This window comes from Anneissia japonica, unplaced genomic scaffold, assembly GCF_011630105.1.
Source record: "Anneissia japonica isolate Jap-2015-1 unplaced genomic scaffold, ASM1163010v1 scaffold287712_len2945570_cov188, whole genome shotgun sequence".
Taxonomy (NCBI): domain Eukaryota; kingdom Metazoa; phylum Echinodermata; class Crinoidea; order Comatulida; family Comatulidae; genus Anneissia; species Anneissia japonica.
The window spans coordinates 2,252,199-2,274,729 of record NW_022704401.1 but is presented as its reverse complement, the minus strand read 5'-3'; the positions used below and the strand labels follow the sequence as shown (position 1 = coordinate 2,274,729).

General features: G+C 31.5%; 1 protein-coding gene across 1 annotated transcript in view; it reads right to left on the bottom strand.

Moving 5' to 3' along the window:
• The window catches only part of LOC117104671, a gene marked incomplete in the record, with an annotated part of 117,926 nt that overhangs the window by 6,708 nt on the left and 88,687 nt on the right, over positions 1-22,531 (bottom strand). The window contains 6 exon segments of the mRNA XM_033245553.1: positions 1,534-1,648; positions 10,859-10,978; positions 12,544-12,658; positions 13,788-13,837; positions 20,220-20,378; positions 21,604-21,668. Of these exon segments, the coding sequence (XP_033101444.1) occupies positions 1,534-1,648; positions 10,859-10,978; positions 12,544-12,658; positions 13,788-13,837; positions 20,220-20,378; positions 21,604-21,668 (624 nt within the window).

Sequence of the window (22,531 nt, the reverse complement as noted above, 5' to 3'; positions counted from 1 at the left end):
ATGTCAGGTATGGTAGGGCAAATCATCATTTCTAATTCATTCCGAATATTCAGAAGTAGTAGGCATACATTTACAAACATCTCAAACTTATATATAATTTTGCCAAGTCAAACGGCCACCACCCCGAACTAGGTTCTGGTGATGGAACAATTTTCCTCAAATAAGGACTATCAACTGTAGGCCTAGCACACACAACTAGCTTTTCTGCACTAAAAGAACCCAGTGCATGTTTTGAGATGAGTAAGTGGTTACGACCCCAATGGACTGGTCTCCCAAAGATTAGCTGGTATTGTTTTAATAATAATACTGTAATAATAATAATAATGAAAACTTTTAAAGCGCCGGTATCCGTTTAAAGAAAACGCTCATGGCGTCCCTCCACAAGAAGTAAAAAATATGACAGACAAAAGAACAATGAAGTTGCACATAGCTCAAGTACGAAGTGTCTTAGGGAAGGAGGAACGAGCTAGTTCAGGCCTTGAGCATTTTGAGACTTGATACACACTAAAGTGCTATATAAATGTAATTATATTACATTACATTAGATTTGTTGGGCACTTTGCCCAAATATATAACTTAAATCATGAAAACATTTTGTTTCAATAAGAAGTAGAACAGCAAATAATTCATTCAAGACAACTGACATTAAATTAGGTCCAATGAACTATATAGGTTCCAAGGTCAATGACCTCTATAATTTACATAAATTCCCATGAAATTCACAGGTGCTAATTAACATTACCAAAAGTCAGACAGGGTAGAACAGATGACAACAATAATTTAGTCTTGGATGATAAATTAAATAAATGTTCCGAACAATATTTGAATCAATAAAAAATACAATTGGAACAGATGTAAAATGTATTGTAATAATAAATGAAATTTCATAATCTAAAGATTGTAAGACAATACTGCATTATAATATAATATAATATTATATTATTTCCTTAATTTACTATAAATTTAATTATGTATAAAATCAATTAAAGCTTTTACAAAAACCTATTTCTTGTGTTAGTGTTAATGAAACCAAACACAAAATCCTCTACAGATTTCAATTGGATCAAAGTTCTAAATATGGAAGTCAATAAAAAGACTCAGCTTTCACAAGGGAAATGGGAAAACAAAAGTAACATTAATGAGGCCAAAGATGAGGCCTATGATTGGTTGAATCCCACTAAGTCAAAAAACTACTTAACAGCAGGAGATTTATCACACTCTTTACTTGTATAAACTATTGCACAGTGGAAGACTTTCTGCAAATGCTGCACTTCAAGGCTGGCATGTGAACAATGATAGGAATGCAGGACTTGCAGGCCTACATCCCCATACATGTACAGAACGGGAACAACCTAATTCCACCAAGTGAGGGCGCAATTTTAAAATAAGCATTGCCACTATACTGTATCTGTACATCCACAGAATTTAAGAATCTGGTAGTTGAAGGACTAGCAGTACAGCATCAATTGTAATAAAAATAATTAAGATATAAATAAGACAATAGAGGGCTCACTTTAAATACGTGTGACTTACCTTGTGGCTCTTTAATTACATCGACGTATGCGGCAGGAAAAATGCCAATCTTCTTTCCTATCCTTCCTTCCCACCAATTATTGTCAACCTTTTTAGTTAGGTTGATATAGTCACCCTTGAAAATAATTGAAAAAATAGTTATATGTTAAATACCTGGACGTGAACATATTTGTAATTAAATCTAGCCAAAAAAAATGCCCTTAATAATAATATTAAAACATCAAAATATTTATCAAGATCAAATGTGACTCAAAAATTAAATTTTGATTGTAATGGTAATGGTTGGAGACTTATATAGCGCATTGTCAACAATAATGATATACCGTAATATCACGTGTAATTGCTCTGGGCAACTATCGAGGTGTTTTGATATTTTTAAAGGGTTATTTAAAGGGCAATTTTGTTCATTTATCACCCTTGAACATTACTGATTGTGTAATTATATAGTTTTGAAAAGGTTTTTATTCTGTCTCTTATACACATCTATATATAAATAGCGCCCTCTATACATCAAAATATTGTTTGAATTATCAATATGAAAGAAGGTCCTATAATTTGGAGGTGTTGGCAGTGTTTGTGTTTGAGCTTCTCAACCATGAGTTTAGGGGTTTGCACCTCATGCTGCCAATTTTTCCTGCATTTTTGACTTCGAAGAAATATAAACCAAAAGTACAATACACCGAATTAGTCATCAAGATTTGGCCGATTGGGTATTAAAAGTTATATGCATGCATTGCGTGGAGTCAAAAGTGGTGTCTATTAAATTGTCTAAAATGTAATGAAGTTAGCATACTTTCATAACAATGTATACATTTTGAAGGATTCATACATTCACGAGATTAAGGTTGATTTGATTTCCATTTGGAGTAAATATATGAACAAATTTAAGAGGTTATAGGGGGCCTAGGCCCGTTGCTCGCGGGACTCGCTACATTCAGTGCTAAGGTGAGTGATGTTGATTAAGAAGTACATATTCAGCTTAAATACTGTCACCAAGTCATTTTGTTGCAATTTATAAATGAAATATTTAAACTAATGGACAAACTTAAATTGCTGAATTGTAGAATAAGATGTTTCTTTGACTACGATGGATGAGTCAAATGAACGTTGTTTGTAAGACTCTAGTCTAGGGCTATGGCTGTGTTCACGCGACGAGGGTATGCAAAAATGTTAGGTTTTCTATTTGCTTCTTTCACTCCATTTCAAATCTAACAGGTCAATACTGTGACGTTTATTAAAGGAATGTTTACCAAGGCTTTTCGATAAGTTATTTTACGATAAAATGTACAAGTACGTGTAAATAAATTTGACAAGTTAAACTGTCAAAATTTACTTGAGCTGAGGATTATTATTGTGTGAAAAAAACTGCCACCTAGCAGTTTGTTATGATGTTATACCTCACAGCTTTGGTTTGGCGACTAATTTGGTCTATTGGTTGTATGTTGTAGATCTACTGTCAATGCAGAAAAGTTCATGTATGGTTGGAAATACATTCAGGATGTGGAGAAGACAAATATTTTGTGTATGCTCCTCTAAGTTTCAAATAACGAGGGTAATGCGGTGAAGCACTTTGCAACCTTATGTAAAAACGTCAAACATGTGATTAACTAATGAATACGAGTTACCTTATTGTCGAGTAGGAAAGCTAACTTACAACATTGCAAACAACAGAGTCAAGAATCAGCCTACATGTTGGTAATATGAGGAAGTGGAAAATATTTGTTTGAATTTAGAGTACAAAATGGGTTGCATAAATTATCTATTGCATTTGTGTAATTACAAAAATGTAGTACAGAAAAGGCCAGTAGAAAAAGCAATTGGTTGATAATTTACAAAGTACTACATTTTAACAGTATCTTTTATATTGCCTTATTAATCACCTATGTTATCTTATTTAAATAAATTTAGCTCAATGTTGAGTTTAAAAGGTAACTTACAATATTAAAAACAAGTCAAGAATTAGCCTACATGCTGGTAATATGTAAAAGGTGAAAATATCTGCCTAAATTTAGAGTATAAAATGGGTTGTATAAATTACTAAATAAAAAAAAATTTATTCAGGTATAAAAGAAAATATACAAATGGTAGCCAAAGGCTGAAATGAATATATTTACAAAAATAGAATATATTAAAAAATGCAAGAATATTAAAAATACGGGAAAGGCCAGTAGGTCTGCTTTAATTAAATTCTCATTGGTTGATCTTTTACATACTATTTAATTATACATCTAAATTATCTTATTTAATTAATCTAAATAGGAAATAATTAAACAAATAAATCTATAACTTTAAAATAAAGAAATAAAATAACAATATTGAAGAATGTGTTTTATAAACATCAATTACATAACACTAATAATAATAACAAATATAATAACAATAAATAAAAAAATATATTTATAAATCTAAATAGTGTGGGAAATGATGATTGGAATTCAGTTGTGATACTAAATTGAAAAGTGAAATCCAAAATGTAAACTGAAGTTAAACAGCAAGAAAAAAAAAGATAAGTCGGAGCTTTCAAATGTTGCATTAGTCCATTGTCAACAATAATGATATACCGTAATATCACGTGTAATTGCTCTGGGCAACTATCGAGGTGTTTTGATATTTTTAAAGGGTTATTTAAAGGGCAATTTTGTTCATTTATCACCCTTGAACATTACTGATTGTGTAATTATATAGTTTTGAAAAGGTTTTTATTTTATAAGTACACCATGTTGGCGAGATTGAAAGGTAACTTACAACATTACAAACAACAGAATCAAGAATTAGCCTACATTCTGGTAATATAAAGGTGAAAATATTAATCCAAATTTAGAGTATAAAATGGGTTGTAGGTCTGCTTCAATTAAATTCTCATTGGTTGATAGCAATATCTTATATATATATTATATTATTTAATTATTCATCTAAATTATCGCATTTAAATTAATTTAAAATAGTAAATAATTAAACAAACTAATACATAAATAACTTAATAAATAACAAAGTATAATACATTCTCCAAGTATTGAAATGCATGCCACCGTGTCAGGATTAGAATTCCAGACATGATGGTGTGCATTTCGATACTTGGAGTATGCACTATACTATCTTATCTGAGAATCATTAGTGGACCATTCGGTTTTCAATAAATAACATTAATAAAAATAATAATTATAATAACAAAAAAAAATTTAAAAATATCAATAGTGTACAGAAAACGATTGTTGGAATTCAGATAATACAAAATTGAAAAGCAAAATCCAAAATGATAATTGAAGTTAAACAACGAAGAAACAAAGAGGGGCTCCAAACAACGCAAGTCCTTTGTCAACGGTAACGATATACTGTAATACCACGTGCACTGCTGTGGGCGACTGTCAGGGGGATTTGATAGGGATATTTAAAGGGCAATTTTGTTCATTAATCAACAACGAACATTATTGATTGAGTAATTATACTATAGTTTTGAAAAGATTTTTTTGTTTTTGTTTTACTGAGTATAGAGTTCATAAACAGTGTCCTGAAAAAACTCAAATATTGATGAACATCAATTTATTAACTATCAGTATCATAAAATACCAGAAATTACATACAATAATAATAATAATAATAATTACCTATGTCTTATAATATTAATTTGAGTATGTCTAGGCCCACTCCATAGGGAGTGGCAAGATTGTGCATTCAGCATGAATAACACTAGCGAGCTTTCGATTGCACGAGGACGGTAGAACGTAATGACGTCAGCAAAAGTCATCTGCGCATGCGAGAACATTAAGGTCACCTCGTCGAGTAGATTCTGGAACGCAATTTGGCCAGATCTACGTATGCAGAGAACGGAGGATGCCAGGTAGGACGGTCACACATGAGTGATTCCGTTGTAGCGTCGCGTCGTCGCACAAATCAAAAACCCCCTCATGTACAAATGCTTGTCAATACAGATCAATGACCAGGAGTAATAACACTATAAGAACATGTCTTCGTTCATTCATAACCTGATCCCTGATCCACTCATCCATCAAAAATTAATTTATTCCTATCAGACTGTAAATTCTGAAGACGTTCGGTACAGAACTAAAAAAAAATATTATTATTATTATTACTATTACTAGTATATATTATAAGGTATTTGTCGGACTTAAAATTTATTGTAAATTAATTTTAAATAATGAGACACATTAATTTGCCTTATATTTGATGTAGCCCTTTGTTCCCATGAGTTTCATTTAGCAGACATGTTGGTAGCCACCTTGGATTTCTGAAGCAAAATCTATAATTGGTGTTAATTTGTACACAAGACAAATGAGACCCATTCTAGCAGAAACAGGGTCTTGTCTCAAAAATATATTCTTGAGGTCAAAAACTAATAATTGATGCAAAAATTGTTTAAAATGGAAAAAAAATATAAAGAGTCAGTCACAAATTACACCTATTTTTCAGTGTAATATTGGCACGAGAAAATCACTGAAAAGTTTTCTTTCATGCCTATATATATATATCTATTTAGTTTAAAAACTATTGAATTCTGTTATATTGAAATGAAAACTACATTTGTATTTCATATGGACCAGCAAGGTTTTTTATTAAACTTTAGATGTCTATGGTTGCATTATAGCCAATGACATGGGAAGCAATAAAGGATGTTTACATTTTAATCATTCATAACAGGATAAAGATCAAGCACATAACTAATTGCATGCATATGGCCTGAGTCTCTTTAATATTAAGATGGAACACTGTAAATGATTCACTGACAGTCAAAAGGATTGCATCACACGATGTCTAAAAGGTTAAATTCCCTTTCATGGATATATTTCAAGATCATGGAATGACGTGATGAAAGCATGGGTATTGAATCCTGCACTTAAAGAGATACAAAGTAAACCACAATTAAAACGTAATGGTTAAAAAAAGAAAATAAAAAGTCCTTTCTTTTGCATCATAAACACCGTTCTTCTTGCTTAAAAAAAAAAATCAAAAATACATTTTAAAAAAAAAGAGAAAAAATCCAGGGAGCACAGGACCCCTTCAAGAAATCCTCAACCCCCTTCCATCTGGGAAGAATCCATTTAGTTTGTCAGGGAACTCTGCTGGAAAAAAAAACATTTTTATAATCTGAGAATTTGTGGCTTGTTTATTCTTAACATTTTGCTACAAAAAAGGTGAGGATGAGGTGAATTCGGACCCTTGGTGGGCAATCCTGACCTCTCATCAGGAAACCTGGGTCCCTTGCATGGGAATATCTAGCGCTGCAATGTAGCATTTTTATGAGCATGTTATTTTGTTTGGAAAAATTAATGAAATTATATTTGACTAGTGTAATTTATACTTCTCTACACCTGATGAAGCCAGCATAGACTGCTGTCGAAAGCTTGTGTAATAAATACCCGTAAATGAAGTTAGTCTACAAAATGCTGCCAGTGTTCATATTTTATAATTCTTGAAATTGTCATCAACTCATCAATTATATTTTATTCTGGGAAATGTATTTAATTCCAAAAAAAAAATAAAAATTGCCACCTCCCTTTTTGCATATCTGCCTTTTTTGATTATATAATTGAAATCATTTTTTTACTATTTTTTTTTTATTAGGAATTCTTAGTATGTATCTACTATATTATGTTACAGTGGTTGCAGACGTATTTGTGATGAATTGCATTGATGCTGACGCAAGCCTCTCGGCCATTTGGAGTTGAATAAAGTGAAAATGAACTCATTATTCCTTATGATCTTGATAAAAGAAATGACAACGCAAGAGCGCATCATCATTATTAAAGCGGATAAATTAATTATGCTTGGAATAGCACACAACTTTAAGATAAAAAAGTATATAATGATGGAACGCAGTACATGCCTAACTGACATTTGAATAAATTGCATCATAGAACATTTAAAGGTTAAAATCCTAGTCAAAGTATAAAGTGATTATCGGCAATACGTCCTGTCATTTAAGAGATACAGTACGGTCTGTGATGAGTTAAAAACAAAATTCAATTAGCAGGTTATTAGATTTCGGTTAAAAATCAGAATGGGAAAATATTTCACTCGTCAGCAATGCATATATGGCAGGCAATCTAAACAAGTCACTCCTTGCCAAAAAAAAAAACCCCAAAAAAACCCCAGTTTTTAGTTGTTAATACTGGGTAAAAACAGTAAAATTAAAGTTATAAAATAGTAAAAGAATCATTCAAATGACATTTCGTTATGAGGTTTAAACATACAGCTGTTCAAGAACAGTATTTGAAGATTCATAGTTTACGACTTAGACATTTCTGAGGCAGAGACCATCATCAAATTGTTAAAAAAAATGCTGTTTTTAATGTCGAAAATAGGAATAACAAAAAAATAGCATGATAGATATATAAAGGTTAGTTTAGTGCAATAAAATAGATTTTAAAAATGTTGACATTCCAACATATTTTGGCCATTATCTCTGAAACATGATTTGCAAGAAGTGTCTGGTTTGGCTTGTCTCTACCACATGTACATTCACATTTTGTAGTGAAATATCATAAGAAATCACCAAAAATGTATTGTGCCACATTGGAACTTTTGAAATGAGCAAATCAAATTTAATGTTTTAAATAATTTTTAAAAATGTACTATCAGTCAAAAGGAAAGTACCTGAATAATTCAAATAAAATTTTTAAAGCTCATTTGAAAGTCCTGATTAAATAAATCATTAGCATTCAAGGACACAAAAAAAAAGAAGTAGTTTTCCACAATTTTAAGGTTACAGTAATAACTTACTTTAATTAAGCAATTCAAATTTTCAATTTTTCTTTTACCTCAAGACTGATAGTATATCAAAATTACACCAAATTATATCTTCAATAAATATATAACACAAACTAGATGGACATTGTACGTGACTGTGTTGACAGCTGGAAAAAAAGGATCATATTATGTCTACAGGTTATTGTCCATTTCATGGTATCAAGCGATAATCACCAGTTCATCCTGTCATTAAAAAGATGCATACTTGAAAAAAAATTGTGTCATTCTCATCAGAAATTACCAATTAGAGACGAAATGAACTCTGTGACGTTGTGCAACACAAGTCTCCCAAGGCAAAATGTTTTTTTTATGCCTAGATAATGTGAACTATATTTTTGAAGAATTGTAAAAGAGAGCGGGAAAGAAAAATTTATTTCTCCTTTACAAAATTTGAATGGTTTCGCCAAAATCATCAAGGTGGAGAAGAAAATATAAATAACCATATTATTGATGAATAAAATAATGCAGGTTAAGAGGTAATAATGTAATAAAGGGCATTCTTAGATTCAGTAATCAGACTGACAAATGCTTTATTTAACTGTAAGGCGAGGCTTTTTTTTATCTTAAAGATCGTCTGACGGGGTGGGGGCGGCAAAAAAAAAATAAATATAAAATTTTGTTTTTTAATTTCAGATTTTAGCACATGGTTTGGCCAAAAACATCCAGATGGAGGAGAAAATACAATTAAAATTTTATTGTTGAATGTAGTAGTAATGTGATGGTAAAATGCTTTAATTTTATATAATTTATATAATAAATATACCTATCTTATTTTTGGAGATTTCAAGGCAATGATGGGTGTAATTAAAATAAATAAAAAAAACTCTAATTTACATTTTTCTCACAGAAGCAGGTGCACTAATTGGACAAAAATAAAATTGTATTTATATTAAAAATCATCATGATTGGCAACAAGATAAAAAAAAAATAAAAGGAAATAAGAACAAGCATTTATTTAACTGTCAGAAAATAATATAAAGATTTATTTGGGAGAATTCATGGCAGCAGCTGACATGAAAACAATTTAAAAACATATTTTTTTTCACCTGAAATTTATAATTTGTCAAAGGCAGGTGCAGGTCAGCATCAGCAGGTGGGGCATTTGCGAAACAAAGTATAAAAAAGGTTCGCATCATAAATACTAAAACTCAAATAGTTGAATAACATTGTTTATTTGTATATATATATATATATATATATATATATATATATATATGCATGCATATACATACGTATCTTGTCGCTAAAAATTTAAGATGAGGGTATATCACATTGATCTCTGTTATCTGCAATGCATCTAAAATAGTGTTATTCCAAGCATGCACAAGAGGATGAAAAGTTAGTTGCTTCTAATCAGATTTGAACTCCCAATGCAGCCCGGATGGCCAGCATGGTTGATCAAGGTGTCTGCATTAATACCAGAAAGTTGCAGGTGCGAATCAAGGTTTGGTCAACATTTTGCTGACACACCCCCTCCATGGCTGCAAAATTAGTTCCAATAAGGGGAAAAATATTAAAATTGCCATTAAGTTTTTATTGGAGTAGGGATTTAGTTACGCATTCTGGAATTTAGTTCCATATTAAATGATTTTCGCACTCCCCCAACACCATAGGCAGAAATTAGCTTACACTTACACCTCTGACAATGTTTAAATAAACAAAGTAAAGTATTTCAAATACTGCACACTACAATCAGGAAATTATCTGTTTGTGTGGGGGTGTTTGCTTATGTGTGGGTGATGGAGTTTCAGCAGACTCTGAAATGAACAATTAATTTTCACTAATGACTTACAAAATGTTAAAAAGGCTACGTTTCACCTGATTTATTATCGAGTTCACCTTTATAATTTTAAAGGCACATGTAGTTAAACTCATAATAATACCATCAGTATCATTTATCTAAAGTAAAAATGACATCAAATGGAAAAGCAAATTCAAATAATGACAAAAACTAATTTTTAAAAATGCAATCCACCCACCCCTCCACCACTATTTCTAAAAGCCTTCAGAAAGAAGTTTTTCTATTTTATTACTTTGAGTATTAAGTATGTAAAACTATTTTACTCAGATAGGGTAGAGTAATATTCATCGAAAATTTAATATGTAAAGTGCATGAAGGTAGTTATCATCTCTCCCCATAAATGCTGATAGTTGTAAATGACCTCTTAATTGTTTTATGTAACATTATATATTTGTCTGCATACAGCCTTGAAAATACTGTACAATGCCTACTGAAATTTCCCTCGCTATAAATAAAAAAATATATATTATACAATCTGCATAGACAGTAGGAGGTCAAGGTTTGAATCTTGGTTGGGTCAATTTCTTTCACACTTACAGATTCTCTTCTTTACCCGATTACAATTTATAAAAGCATTTACCACAAGACAATTTAGAGTTTATCTCTTCATGTGCAACATTCATTATATACATGTAAAAGTAGATATGAATCGAATAATAATTAAATCAGTGAATGTGTGTTGGGTTTTCATGTGTGTGTACATTTATTTATATGACATGCAGAATTGTATAAAAACTTCATTAAAACAAAATTGCATACTTTCTTAAAACCAAGTTCCATTGCTGACTCTCCAGTAAATCTAAACTTGGCCTTGGCCTTTCCTTCAAACGTGGGTGATGAGATTTGAGCCGTGCGAGCTTCTTCCAAAGTAGTGATAATCTAGAGGCAGAGGAAGACATCAGTAAGTGCTCAATGTTGTTTGATACTTTCATTCTATGTGACAAATACCTGTGATTTGTGTGGTATGACATCAACATGCCCAAATATAGGCATATCCTAGATATTCGTCATACGGTACAAACAAGAATTGTGCTAATGGAGTAACCCATCTAAGATTTTTATGTTAATAATAACGTTCCAGTTTGGTGCACAAAACTTTTTTTTGTAAAACCATAAAAATGTTTTACAACATCATTTCTGACTACGTTACGACAACGTTGTGTTAACCTTATCTTCTGACACAACATTCACAAATGTCATAATAATGTTTTGTGTTTTGGTAGAATTATTAATATTCTCATCAGACACTTTCAGATGAAAGTCATACTTCTTAAGTGTATTGAAAATTCATTTTAAGTCTCATTATTATTATGAGAGGAAGGCGAGTTATTTGGACAGCTAGGGAGTGGGGTTGCTTTTAGACAGCTAGGGAGTATTAATATCTGTTTGTAAACCTTATGGGTATAATTTTCAGTGACCGAACCTAGTACTTTGTGACTGAAAGGTAGGCTCTCTTACAACAAACCTATGAATCTATTGCTATCATTCAAAAATTAAAAAAAAAAATTATTATTAAAATTAGTGTGAAACTGAATTGTATTCTATTTGCATGCAACAACAATGAACCATTCTGCATCAACAATGAACCATTCCATTGAGTCCCACTCCTTGGATACCTTTGTAAGGTCTTCTCAGTCAACGCAAACAGTGTTGTACAAGGCAGCACAATACGATTTATTGTCAGAAGCCCTCTTTAGGAGCAGTCTTCAACAAATCACATTGGGCTACATCGTACATTCTGAGTTGGCCTTTACAAATTGACAGTGTACACATAAGAAAAATGTTTATTTGTGTGACAATATATGTTTGTGTGACAATGTGTGTTTGTATGACAATGTGTGTATGTGTGTTTGTGTGACAATGTGTGTATGTGTGACAGTATGTGTGTTTGTGTGACAATGTGTGACAATGTGTGTTTGTGTGACAATGTGTGTATGTGTGACAGTATGTGTGTATGTGTGACAGTATGTGTGTTTGTGTGACAATGTGTGTTTGTATGACAATGTGTGTTTGTGTGACAATGTGTGTATGTGTGACAGTATGTGTGTTTGTGTGACAGTATGTGTGTTTGTGTTATAATTTTGTATGACAATGTGTATTTGTGTGACAATACAGTGTGTTTGTGACAATGTGTGTTTGTGTGACAATTTGTTTGTGTGACAATGTGTGTTTGTGTGACAATGTGTGTTTGCATGACAATATGTGTTTGTGTGACAATGTGTGTCTGTGTAACAATGTGTGTCTGTGACAATATGTGTGTTTGTGTGACAATATGCGTGTTTATGTAACAATGTGTGTGTTTGTGTAACAATGTGTGTTTGAGGGACAATGTGTGTTTGTGGGACAATTATGTGTGTGTGTGTGGAAATAAGCAGTGATTTCCTGGCCCTGTTCTTTATACGTTTGATTGACACTAGTCCATAAAGCTCCTTTGGCTTTCTTACCTCTACATAGCTAACAGGGAATATGCCCACTCGTCCATACTGCTCGCCCTCATACCAATTGTTGTCGATCTTTCTCGTTAAGATTATGGTGTCACCCTTGTTGAATGATAACTCCCTGTAATAGAAAAAAAATAATTAAATAATATAACTTTAGTTAGATGAGATTTTTATACCATGTAGTAAACTAAAATTTTGTTTTGGAAAAATATAAAATATAATTTTGCTTTTTCATTTAGTGACAAGGATTTGAATCCCAAGACCCTTAGATTACAATTATCATTATCACCACGCCATAGCTCCACTCTGTCTTCCTTTCTAGAAGACGACATCTAATACCAGTTTCATTAACAACCAGCAGTAAATTACAAAATACAAGAAGATATTGATGTTTTATCCCATTAGCCTCAGCTTCGAAAACCATTAGCAGGTACAAAAAAAATATTTATTTTATTCATGCTCGGAAGAATTGGAAATGAGTTCATTCAATCTTGACATTTACGAAATTGGACACAAAAACAGATGAACCACATTTAACAGGTGTGCCCCGTGATCAATTAATATAAGTATATACATGCTACTGTCTTCATCGAAGGTTTACATGGCAACACAACAATCAATAAATAGAAGTACACCTTTCGATAAGATGATTAAAATTGTCGTTGATTCTGAAAAGAATCATTGGATTGTACAAAATACTTGGCCTTATGAAAAAACAGGAGACTAGCTTTTTTTAAAGTCATTTCATTTCATTTATTTCGCCAAATAAATATAAATATATAAAATATACAAATATAAAATTTCAAAAATAGTAATTGTTGTCATGTGGCAGGCAGGATTGCCCAAAAGTAGAAGATCTACTGTCGAGGGGCTCTCCTCATGACAACAAAAATACAATATCGCAATTCTATATACATAATTTAAAAAAATATTATAAACATTAAAATGCAGTACGGTATTCAGTCTGATATGAAATCTGCATATTTTAATCAGTGGCGGATCCAGGAATTCAAATTGTGGGGGTGTGGGGGGGGTCAGACAGGAACTTACAAATCGAGCATCCGGACAACCTCAGCCCCACCATAGTAAATTTCATGCATATGGCACCTCTAGATCACTGGGAATGACCTCTCTCAGTCATAAATTTGAATGTAATTTTTTTTTTTTACAAATAAGGGGGAGGGGAATCCACTAACCGCCCCTACCCCTCTGAATTTGCCCCTGTAGATATTTTTTATCCTACTAACTTTGGAGACTGTGCTGTAAAACTGTAGAGAGCTATTGCATGTGCCTTCAGCTGTAAGGAAAAAAAAAAGACAAGAAATAATTAGACAACAGAGAAATGTTGTTTCCAAATTAGTAATTAATAAGCTATCATCCATCTTTGGTAATTGTGGTTTCATTTATAGTTTAAGAGAACATAATTAAATCATAAATGGCGACTGGAGAGACAATGTGTTTTGCACTGTTATAGCATCCTCTCTAGTGCCACATATGCTATATATGGGTGTTACGTACAACAGCACTTTTATTTTCTCCACAATGATGTAGCCCTGTAGGCTCAAAATCGTAACATTAAATAATCTACTTTATTTTCAAACGGTAAGCTCAATCACCCACAAAGTTGGGCAACCTTTTGACTGTGAGCAATACGCAATCAAGAATTTATATACAGCAATAAAAGCAATTTAACTTGATTAAACTGAACTTTACACTTAAAATCAGAAATACAGATGATGAATCTGTGAAATTTGAAATTTCCTAACATAATAATGTTTGAAAGAGTTTCTGTTTAACAGTAGCAGCCCATATTCAATCTCTTTTAATCATTAAGTAATCCATTCATCTGTCCTTCAATTATTTCCATATATAATACACAGAAATTGTTCTAACACGTGATATACATACAAACAACGTAAACACGAAACAAGAATGTTATTTAATAATGCTTAATAATATATATGATACTCAATAAATTATAATTATAATCTGCAAGAAATTCTGGATTTTATGTTGAAATTTACTTATTATAAATTGTTACCTGGAAAAGAACCAGGAAGACTGAAGGTATAATTTTTTTCTATTAAATATACAAAATTTAATTAATGAAATAAATACAATTTATCTTCCTTAGTAATAACCTAGACTCGATTATATTTACAGACTGTAAAAGTACATCGATAACAAATTAGGCTTGAACCTAATTTGGCAAATGAAACTAAATTAGTGCAATACCAACATTGCTTATTTAAGGACAATCAAAAATCGAATTATCTTAATGGAATTTTCTACACAAACCTCAATGACCGAGGATCAAACCAGACTATTTGTCTCCCAAACAAAAAACAGAAGTGAGAATATGCAATGTAGAAAAGTAATCACAGGGTGTTCTTATGCTATATTGCTCATGGTCACATCAGGGGTTCCAAGTTGTTAGAATTCATTTCCGGGAGATCTCTTTAAATGAGCTTTCCTATTTTTATTTACTCTTGGTGACCCATCGACACTGGCTTATGTGAGAGAAATGATAATAATTGGAACAGTTTGAAAAACATGCGGATTTATTAATCTGCAGGAAGTGGGTTATTTTCCGGGCGATTCCTGCTTGTTTGCGGGAGTGCGGCAGGCCATCCAGATTTCCCGGAGACTTCCGGAAATTGCGGGAGACTTAGGACCCATGAATACCATGTGGCCATATAAATATTATTTATTAATGTGATGTATTATTTATATGGCGATTAATTGCGATGTATTATTTATGGTATGACCATATAAATAATGCGATGTAAATAAATAGTCCTGTAATAGGTAATGCCTTATATGCGACGTTTTTCCACAAAACTGTTGCAAAGAATCAAAAACACAATTTCTTTTATACAAATTATACTTTATAATTAATTAGCTTCAGACTTATTATGATTATTAGTTAATTAATTAAACATGAGCAATTATCCGGCACTACTGAGAAAAACAGCTTTAGTGCGTCTATACAAGCCACAAAGTTTACGCAAGAATGAAAAACAGTCAACTTACAAAATGTTAATTGGCGTCTTTATCCAAATTCCATGGGAATATGTCACATTTTTATTTAATTGCAGAGAAGAAATGCAAGATTAAATTTTTTAGAGATTTGGGCATGATAAAAACGGGCATGATAAGACTTAACGAAAAATAATTTTTTTTCCCAGAAATTTCCAATTTTTCCCTACAGAAATGGATCAGGCAAAAAGTAAATTTTTGCTTTATTCAAAATCATCACAAAACAAGGGCATGATAAATACTTGCTTATATATAATATAAACCCCATGCCAATTTATAATTCTACAGTTTTAAATCTTCATCTGCCTCCTAATGCAACTATCTATATTTTCCTTTCTCGTAAAGCCCTGCCAGGGTTTGTTTTATTTATAGTCAATAGTATTTTTGCTTGGTATTTACAGTTTGAATTGCACTTTCACTGACTTTTAAATACGTTTTATGGATTCTTTAAACAAATTACCAAGATGGTGGATATCACCTGTAAAAATGTTGAAGTTTTTAGGAATTGACCTTTCATCCTATTATTCACTTTGATATTAATAATAATAATAATAATAATTATAACAATAATAATAATAATAATAATAATAATAATAATAATTATAACAATTATAATACAGGCTTTAAGGTTATTTTTAATCAAGTAATTAAGGTGAAGATGTACTGTACTTAAAGAACGTTTCGAGAGCTGTCAGGTCTCATTCTCAACATTTCATTACTTCCGGCTAGCAGAGGAATGTATTAATAATGGCAATAATTATTATTAACAACTATAACAATAAAAATTCTGTAATAATAATAAAAAACAATAACAACAATATTATCTGTTTTTTTCATGTTTATGTAAGCACACAGAAGTCTCCACAATATGCACCTGTCTCTTATACACATCTTGATACCAAGTAATAATAATATAATAATAATAGTAATAATAACAATGATAAAACAATAATATCAATAACTATATCATAGCAATTCTAAGTCAGTCATTTAATGTGCACAAGGTGGCACTTCAAATTGGTGGAACTGAAATGACAGGCAGAGAAATTTGTTGTGTAGCGCAAGCAAAGGGCGTGGCCCCTGGTGGGGTAGGGTTTGGAAGGGATGTCGCCTTTTGACCTAGCAAAAACATCACATAATAACCTTATGATGTGGTTCTCATGATGATTTTAAATTGCTGCTTTAATTTTCCTTTTGAATGAATTGATAGAGTAATTTTGTTTTCTAATTCATGTTATAGCCAGACATTTTTAACTGCAATATGTGATTTTACAAATGTATCACATTTGATTCCATTAAAAACTCTACTTTTTCTTTTTCTCTCCAAATTAAAGTCAAAGAAGCAATTAAAATCAAAAAGCACCACGACTGAACCACGACACACATACAATAACGTATTTATCATGTGATAACTAGCACAAACATTGCTAATCATATGTGACAAAGTGTTAAACATCACTTCAAGGCTGATGAATGTATCGCGAAGATAATTAAAGCTTCTGATGTGAAATATCGAAACACTAAAAGCTAATAATTATTTCACTAGGAAAAAATAATACTAATAATAATAATGCTAATAAACAAGTTCGCAGAAATCCCTTCCAAAGGGATATGGTTGAATGAACTTCCTTAACATATTTTATTTTATTTTGCTGGCAGGCCTGACTTTCGTAAGACAATTGATAATTAAGTAGCGAAAACATGCAAATATTTTGAATTTTTGGAAGATTGGTTAAGTTCTGGGAGATTCTTTCTTCCTTTACAGGAGTGAGGCTGTCCTAATTTTCGGGAGACTCCAGCGAAACAATCATTATATCAATAACCAAAATAATAAGAAAACTAATAAATATATAATATAATAATATATATAAATTCACATTTGTAAAATCTGCATGCGATTTAATTAAATTAAACATCAATGGTAATAAATATACATTTTAAAGATGTAATTATTGTATATATATATAGTTTCATGGGTAGCTAGCTAATTGAATGTTTATTTAATTAACTTTATATAATAATTTATTCACAATTAATGATTAATTATTGATAACTTATGATTGGTGTTTGATTGATAGGAACAATTTCGATTAAATAGATATTATAAATGTTTATAAAGGATATTGCAATATTTGAACGATTTAATCAAAATACATCAGTCAAAAAACTAATGTTGTCATAACAATACCTCATGCATAAAAATAATGCAAATTCCATTCCTGACTTTATTAATTTTTCTATAATTCATTATAAATCTTCGAAACAACAGTAATTGTAAATCCAGGGGCGCAGAGAGAGGGGGGTCGGGGTCCTGACTCCCCCACCCCCTCAAATTCTAAAAAAATATTTTAAAAAATTAGCAGTACATGATCGACAAATACTCTTTTAAATCTACAACAGAATTTACACCAAAGGATTGTAGATTAGTTATGAGGTTTGAAAAAGAATTTATTTCAGGGTTGTCACTGAAATACAAAATTGAATAAGAGTATTTGAGGGTTCTTATACAGAATTAAAGAAGTATATTTTTTAGGGTTGTTACTGTTAAATACTGAATAAAAACACCTAAAAAGCCCTGCCCCTGAACACCGCCAAAGATCTGGCTAGGCGGCCCCCAGCCAATTTATCTTGTCTCACTTCAATTCCACCCCTGCTGCGCAGCTTAAATCGTAGCTTTACAAAATAATGGAAACAATTAATAACAACAATAATATCGATGATTAATGGTTGATAATTTTATGATTGATGTTTGATTACTAGGAAAATTGTGATCAAATAAATGTTATAATGTTTATATAAAGGAAAGGTTATAAACATCAAGGTTACTTGAAAAGACTTTAATCAAAATAAATCGGTCACGACAGACTCAACTGACTCATGGAAATTTCAGTACACAAACACAAGAGAAAATGCTAATAATGTTATAATAACAATTCCTAGTGCATACATTAAAATAAGTTGTAATAAAAATTGCATTCTGACCAGGCTTTATCCATCCATTTTTCTACTTCATTATAAAATCTCCAAACCAACAGTGATTGCAGATTCTATAGCTTTACCAATAATGAAGATGTGTCAATAATAATGATAATAATAATTAAGATAATATTAATAATGGCAATAATTATTATTAACAACTATAACAATAAAAATTCTGTAATAATAATAAAAAACAATAACAACAATATTATCTGTTTTTTTCATGTTTATGTAAGCACACAGAAGTCTCCACAATATGCACTCTATAAGTTCACCATTATTATTATTATAAACAATAACAATAATACAATTAATAATAAAAACAATAACAATAATACAATTAATAATAAAAACAAAATGAATAATAAACATAATTATTAAAAAAAAAATAAAAGTAACAGTAAATAAACATAATATAAGAATTTAGAAATCATATAACCACAAATCCTATATACTCAGTTCACATTTTCTAGGGGAAATCTAAAACGTTGCTGTAGAGGCCAGTGAACGTGTTTTATAGATTAACACACCGGTATAAATTTCAGGATTAATTGCCAATGAATAAAATAATCCACTACCACTTTAAAGATAAACTGTCTAGTAGTATAAAAACCTGGTAAAACCCTTAAATATTCAATCAAAATATTGAATTCCAAATTCCTAATCATCAATTTTGAATTATGCATCAAAATGCTAATTTTCACTAATTCATTTTCACATTTTTCACTAAAAAGGATCTTAAATTAACAGCCAAGTTAAAGGTATATGCACAACATATAGAAAATGTAAAATATAATTAATCTGAGAAAAGGCATTTTATTTAATCTCATTCCAACTACGGTATTAATATTAGAAACCTATAGAGCCTGCATTTTCTATAACAGCTCTATGCTTCAATATACAAAGTAGACAACTATTGTTTTTATACACAAATTTGAGCAGCATTTTAACATAAAATATAATTTCATAGTCACTAAAGTTGGGGAGATATCTTTTGAGGAAGATGAAATTTAATGAGTTTTCTTAAGCACATCTTATTACGATTTGCTATATGCATTGATACCCATGTGGATGTTTAGGGAGAAATAAAATACAGTAGTAAAAATCATGCATGCATTGTGAAATTACAAGAGATAATTTAGTACATGGAAGGATTTTGTTTGCTAGGAATGTGAGAGAACATACAGATTTCTTGGCGGAGGGTCCTGTAGCTAGCGGGAGAGCTTGGACCCTGTAACTGTACCACGTGCAACATTCCTCTGCACCCGCAATGTGTGTGGGGGGGGGGAAGGGAGGGGAAAGGGAGGAGAATGTTTCTAGTTGTACTAATATATCACAGAACGAATATTGCAAATCCTTCATATCATACAAAATGCCCATTTATACTCCTGTGTCAGGACGGAGACAGATAAAGTTTAAACTTGTCAAAAGCAAGAAAATGTTATTATCGAACTTGAACACATCTTATTAATGGAAGTGCAACGACTTACCACTGCCCCGCCCCATTCCCAAAAATAGCAAAAATTAAGTATAATAAAAATTAAAATTTCAAATAACATTTATTACAAAAACTAGAAGTAATAATAAAAGGAAAAAAAATTATAATAATAATTCAGCCACTAAACTTTAATTAAATTTTAATTTATTAATTATACATGTACCTCTTGAGATGGTGATCTGACGTGCTGCTGCTTCGATCCTCCGAACCTTTCGTCCGTGATAATTGGTGACTTGATGGCAGTGTTGTCGGAGTGACGTCGTGATTTTTGATTCTCGTAATCTTGTCGGGCTCGCTTTTGTCTCTCTTCCTCAATAACACGCTGAAGTGAGAGTTAAATAAGTTCAACAATAAAGATTAATTATCAGATATTTTCTGTGACAAATTTGTGTGATGTACCCATATACAGTATGAGCATGAAGTCATATTAACACCAAAATATGGGCATATCACATTTTTTGTCACAAGTTTTATGTGACAAGTTGTGTAATTTATCATATATGGGCACGATGATGTCATATCACATCCATATATGGGCATAATAATGTCATACAACATCCATATATACTGTATGCAAGATGATGTAATATCACATCCATATGAGCATAATGTCATATCACATTCAAATATGGGCAAAATGATGTCATATCACATCCATATATGACAAATATGTCACAATACCCACTATAATATGGGCGAATCACATGCATTTTATTGATGTGATACTGTGGATAGACCTTTAGGTAAGATTTTATGTACTGCATATCAAAAATTAAATTTTCATTCCATCAATGATTTATTTATTCTTTCTTTGCCATAGAGTAGAACAAATTCTGTTATTCTCAATAAATTACACAAATTAAACAGGGAATTAAATGGACTGTTCAGCTAAGGCCCACCACTATTATTATTATTATTATTATTATTATTATTATTGCTGATGTACAGTACTCTCACAAAAATGACAGCCATATTGTAGAGAATATATCAGTATGGATTGTGGGATATGCGCATATTCCTCGCCCCCACCTACTTAACAACACACTCTGATAAGCCACTGTTCATTTTGATTGATATTCTGCAAAGGTTTAATGTACATCACATTAACAATGTACCAAAGCATAAACACAAAATTGTAAATATCGTAATTAATTTCTTTAAAAAAAACCATCAATATCTTCACCCTTGTCACATCCATAGATTTACTGCCCCTTCTAACACATCTACCAAAAAAAGCCCCTAAACAACCCCATACACAACCCCTTACACATGAAGTATCAACCACCTCAAGTGAACTTACCTTAACATCGACTGAGCCCTTCTTTTTAATTCATATTGATCACTTTGTACTTATGCGCATTTATCCGTATGCACATTCACATACATAATTACATGATCAATACTTTGCACAGGCATTCACTAATATACACATTAAAAAATATATAGAATCAACATTCTTAAGCTCTGCCCGTGTAGTCATGATGTGCCTATATATGGTCAAGATGTGATGTCATCATGACCATATTTAGGTATTAATGTGAATTTACCTCTACTGATGATTTATCCCTTGCATTGGTCCCCTTGTAGTTCGCATTGACATCACCTCTCAATTCTGTATCATGAAAGTTAAAAAAAAATTATTAATTAATGTAAATTAAATTTATTTTTACATGTATATATTATTTTGGAAGTGGTTATTCTTACATCAGTCTTAATGCAATTTCAAAGATTACGCAAGTAAAAGCACTTTATTTGAATGCATGACAGGTTCAGGTAAAAAGCAAAAATGGGGACCTTAGTATCCCTTCAAGTGGTAGCATCAGCAGGGGAAGGGGATTTAAGTATTTTGAATCCCACCAGGGATTCACCCTTACCCCCCCTGCTCTCTATCAGTTTTTCCCCCACCCACTTCAGGAAAAATCTTGCGCCATGCACCTTTAAACTATGATTCACTCCCTTAACCCTTTCTATTAATGATAGTGTTTCATAGTGTCTGGAATAATTACAGGTTGGAGTTTATACTAAAAATAATAACGAGCTCCACAGATATTTCCAATTTCATATAATTTAAGTACGAAAGTGCATTAGCACTTTCATAAGGACAATAAACTTTGCCAGACGGTTGTAAAAATTACCACTGCCCACTGTACTTCTTGAACAGACCTAAAGTATGACTTACATCATTAGAACATAATCATTATTATGTATTAAAATAGCTGACTATGGTGCGATGGCAGATGTTTGAATTATATAGCAAAAAAACTTCTGAATGAGTGAACCTCATAAAAATGAAAGGCCACCAAAAATTTGGATGAAGAAAAGGTGTGTAGAGAATGGAAGGTGATATTACTTAAGCAGAGGCTTGTGCGAAATTCCAAAGCGTGAAATTCAGAAATGTTTCCATGAAGTGTACTGAATTTTAAACAGTCATCAACTCCACACACATATGTGAGATATGACCCTACATGATCTTGT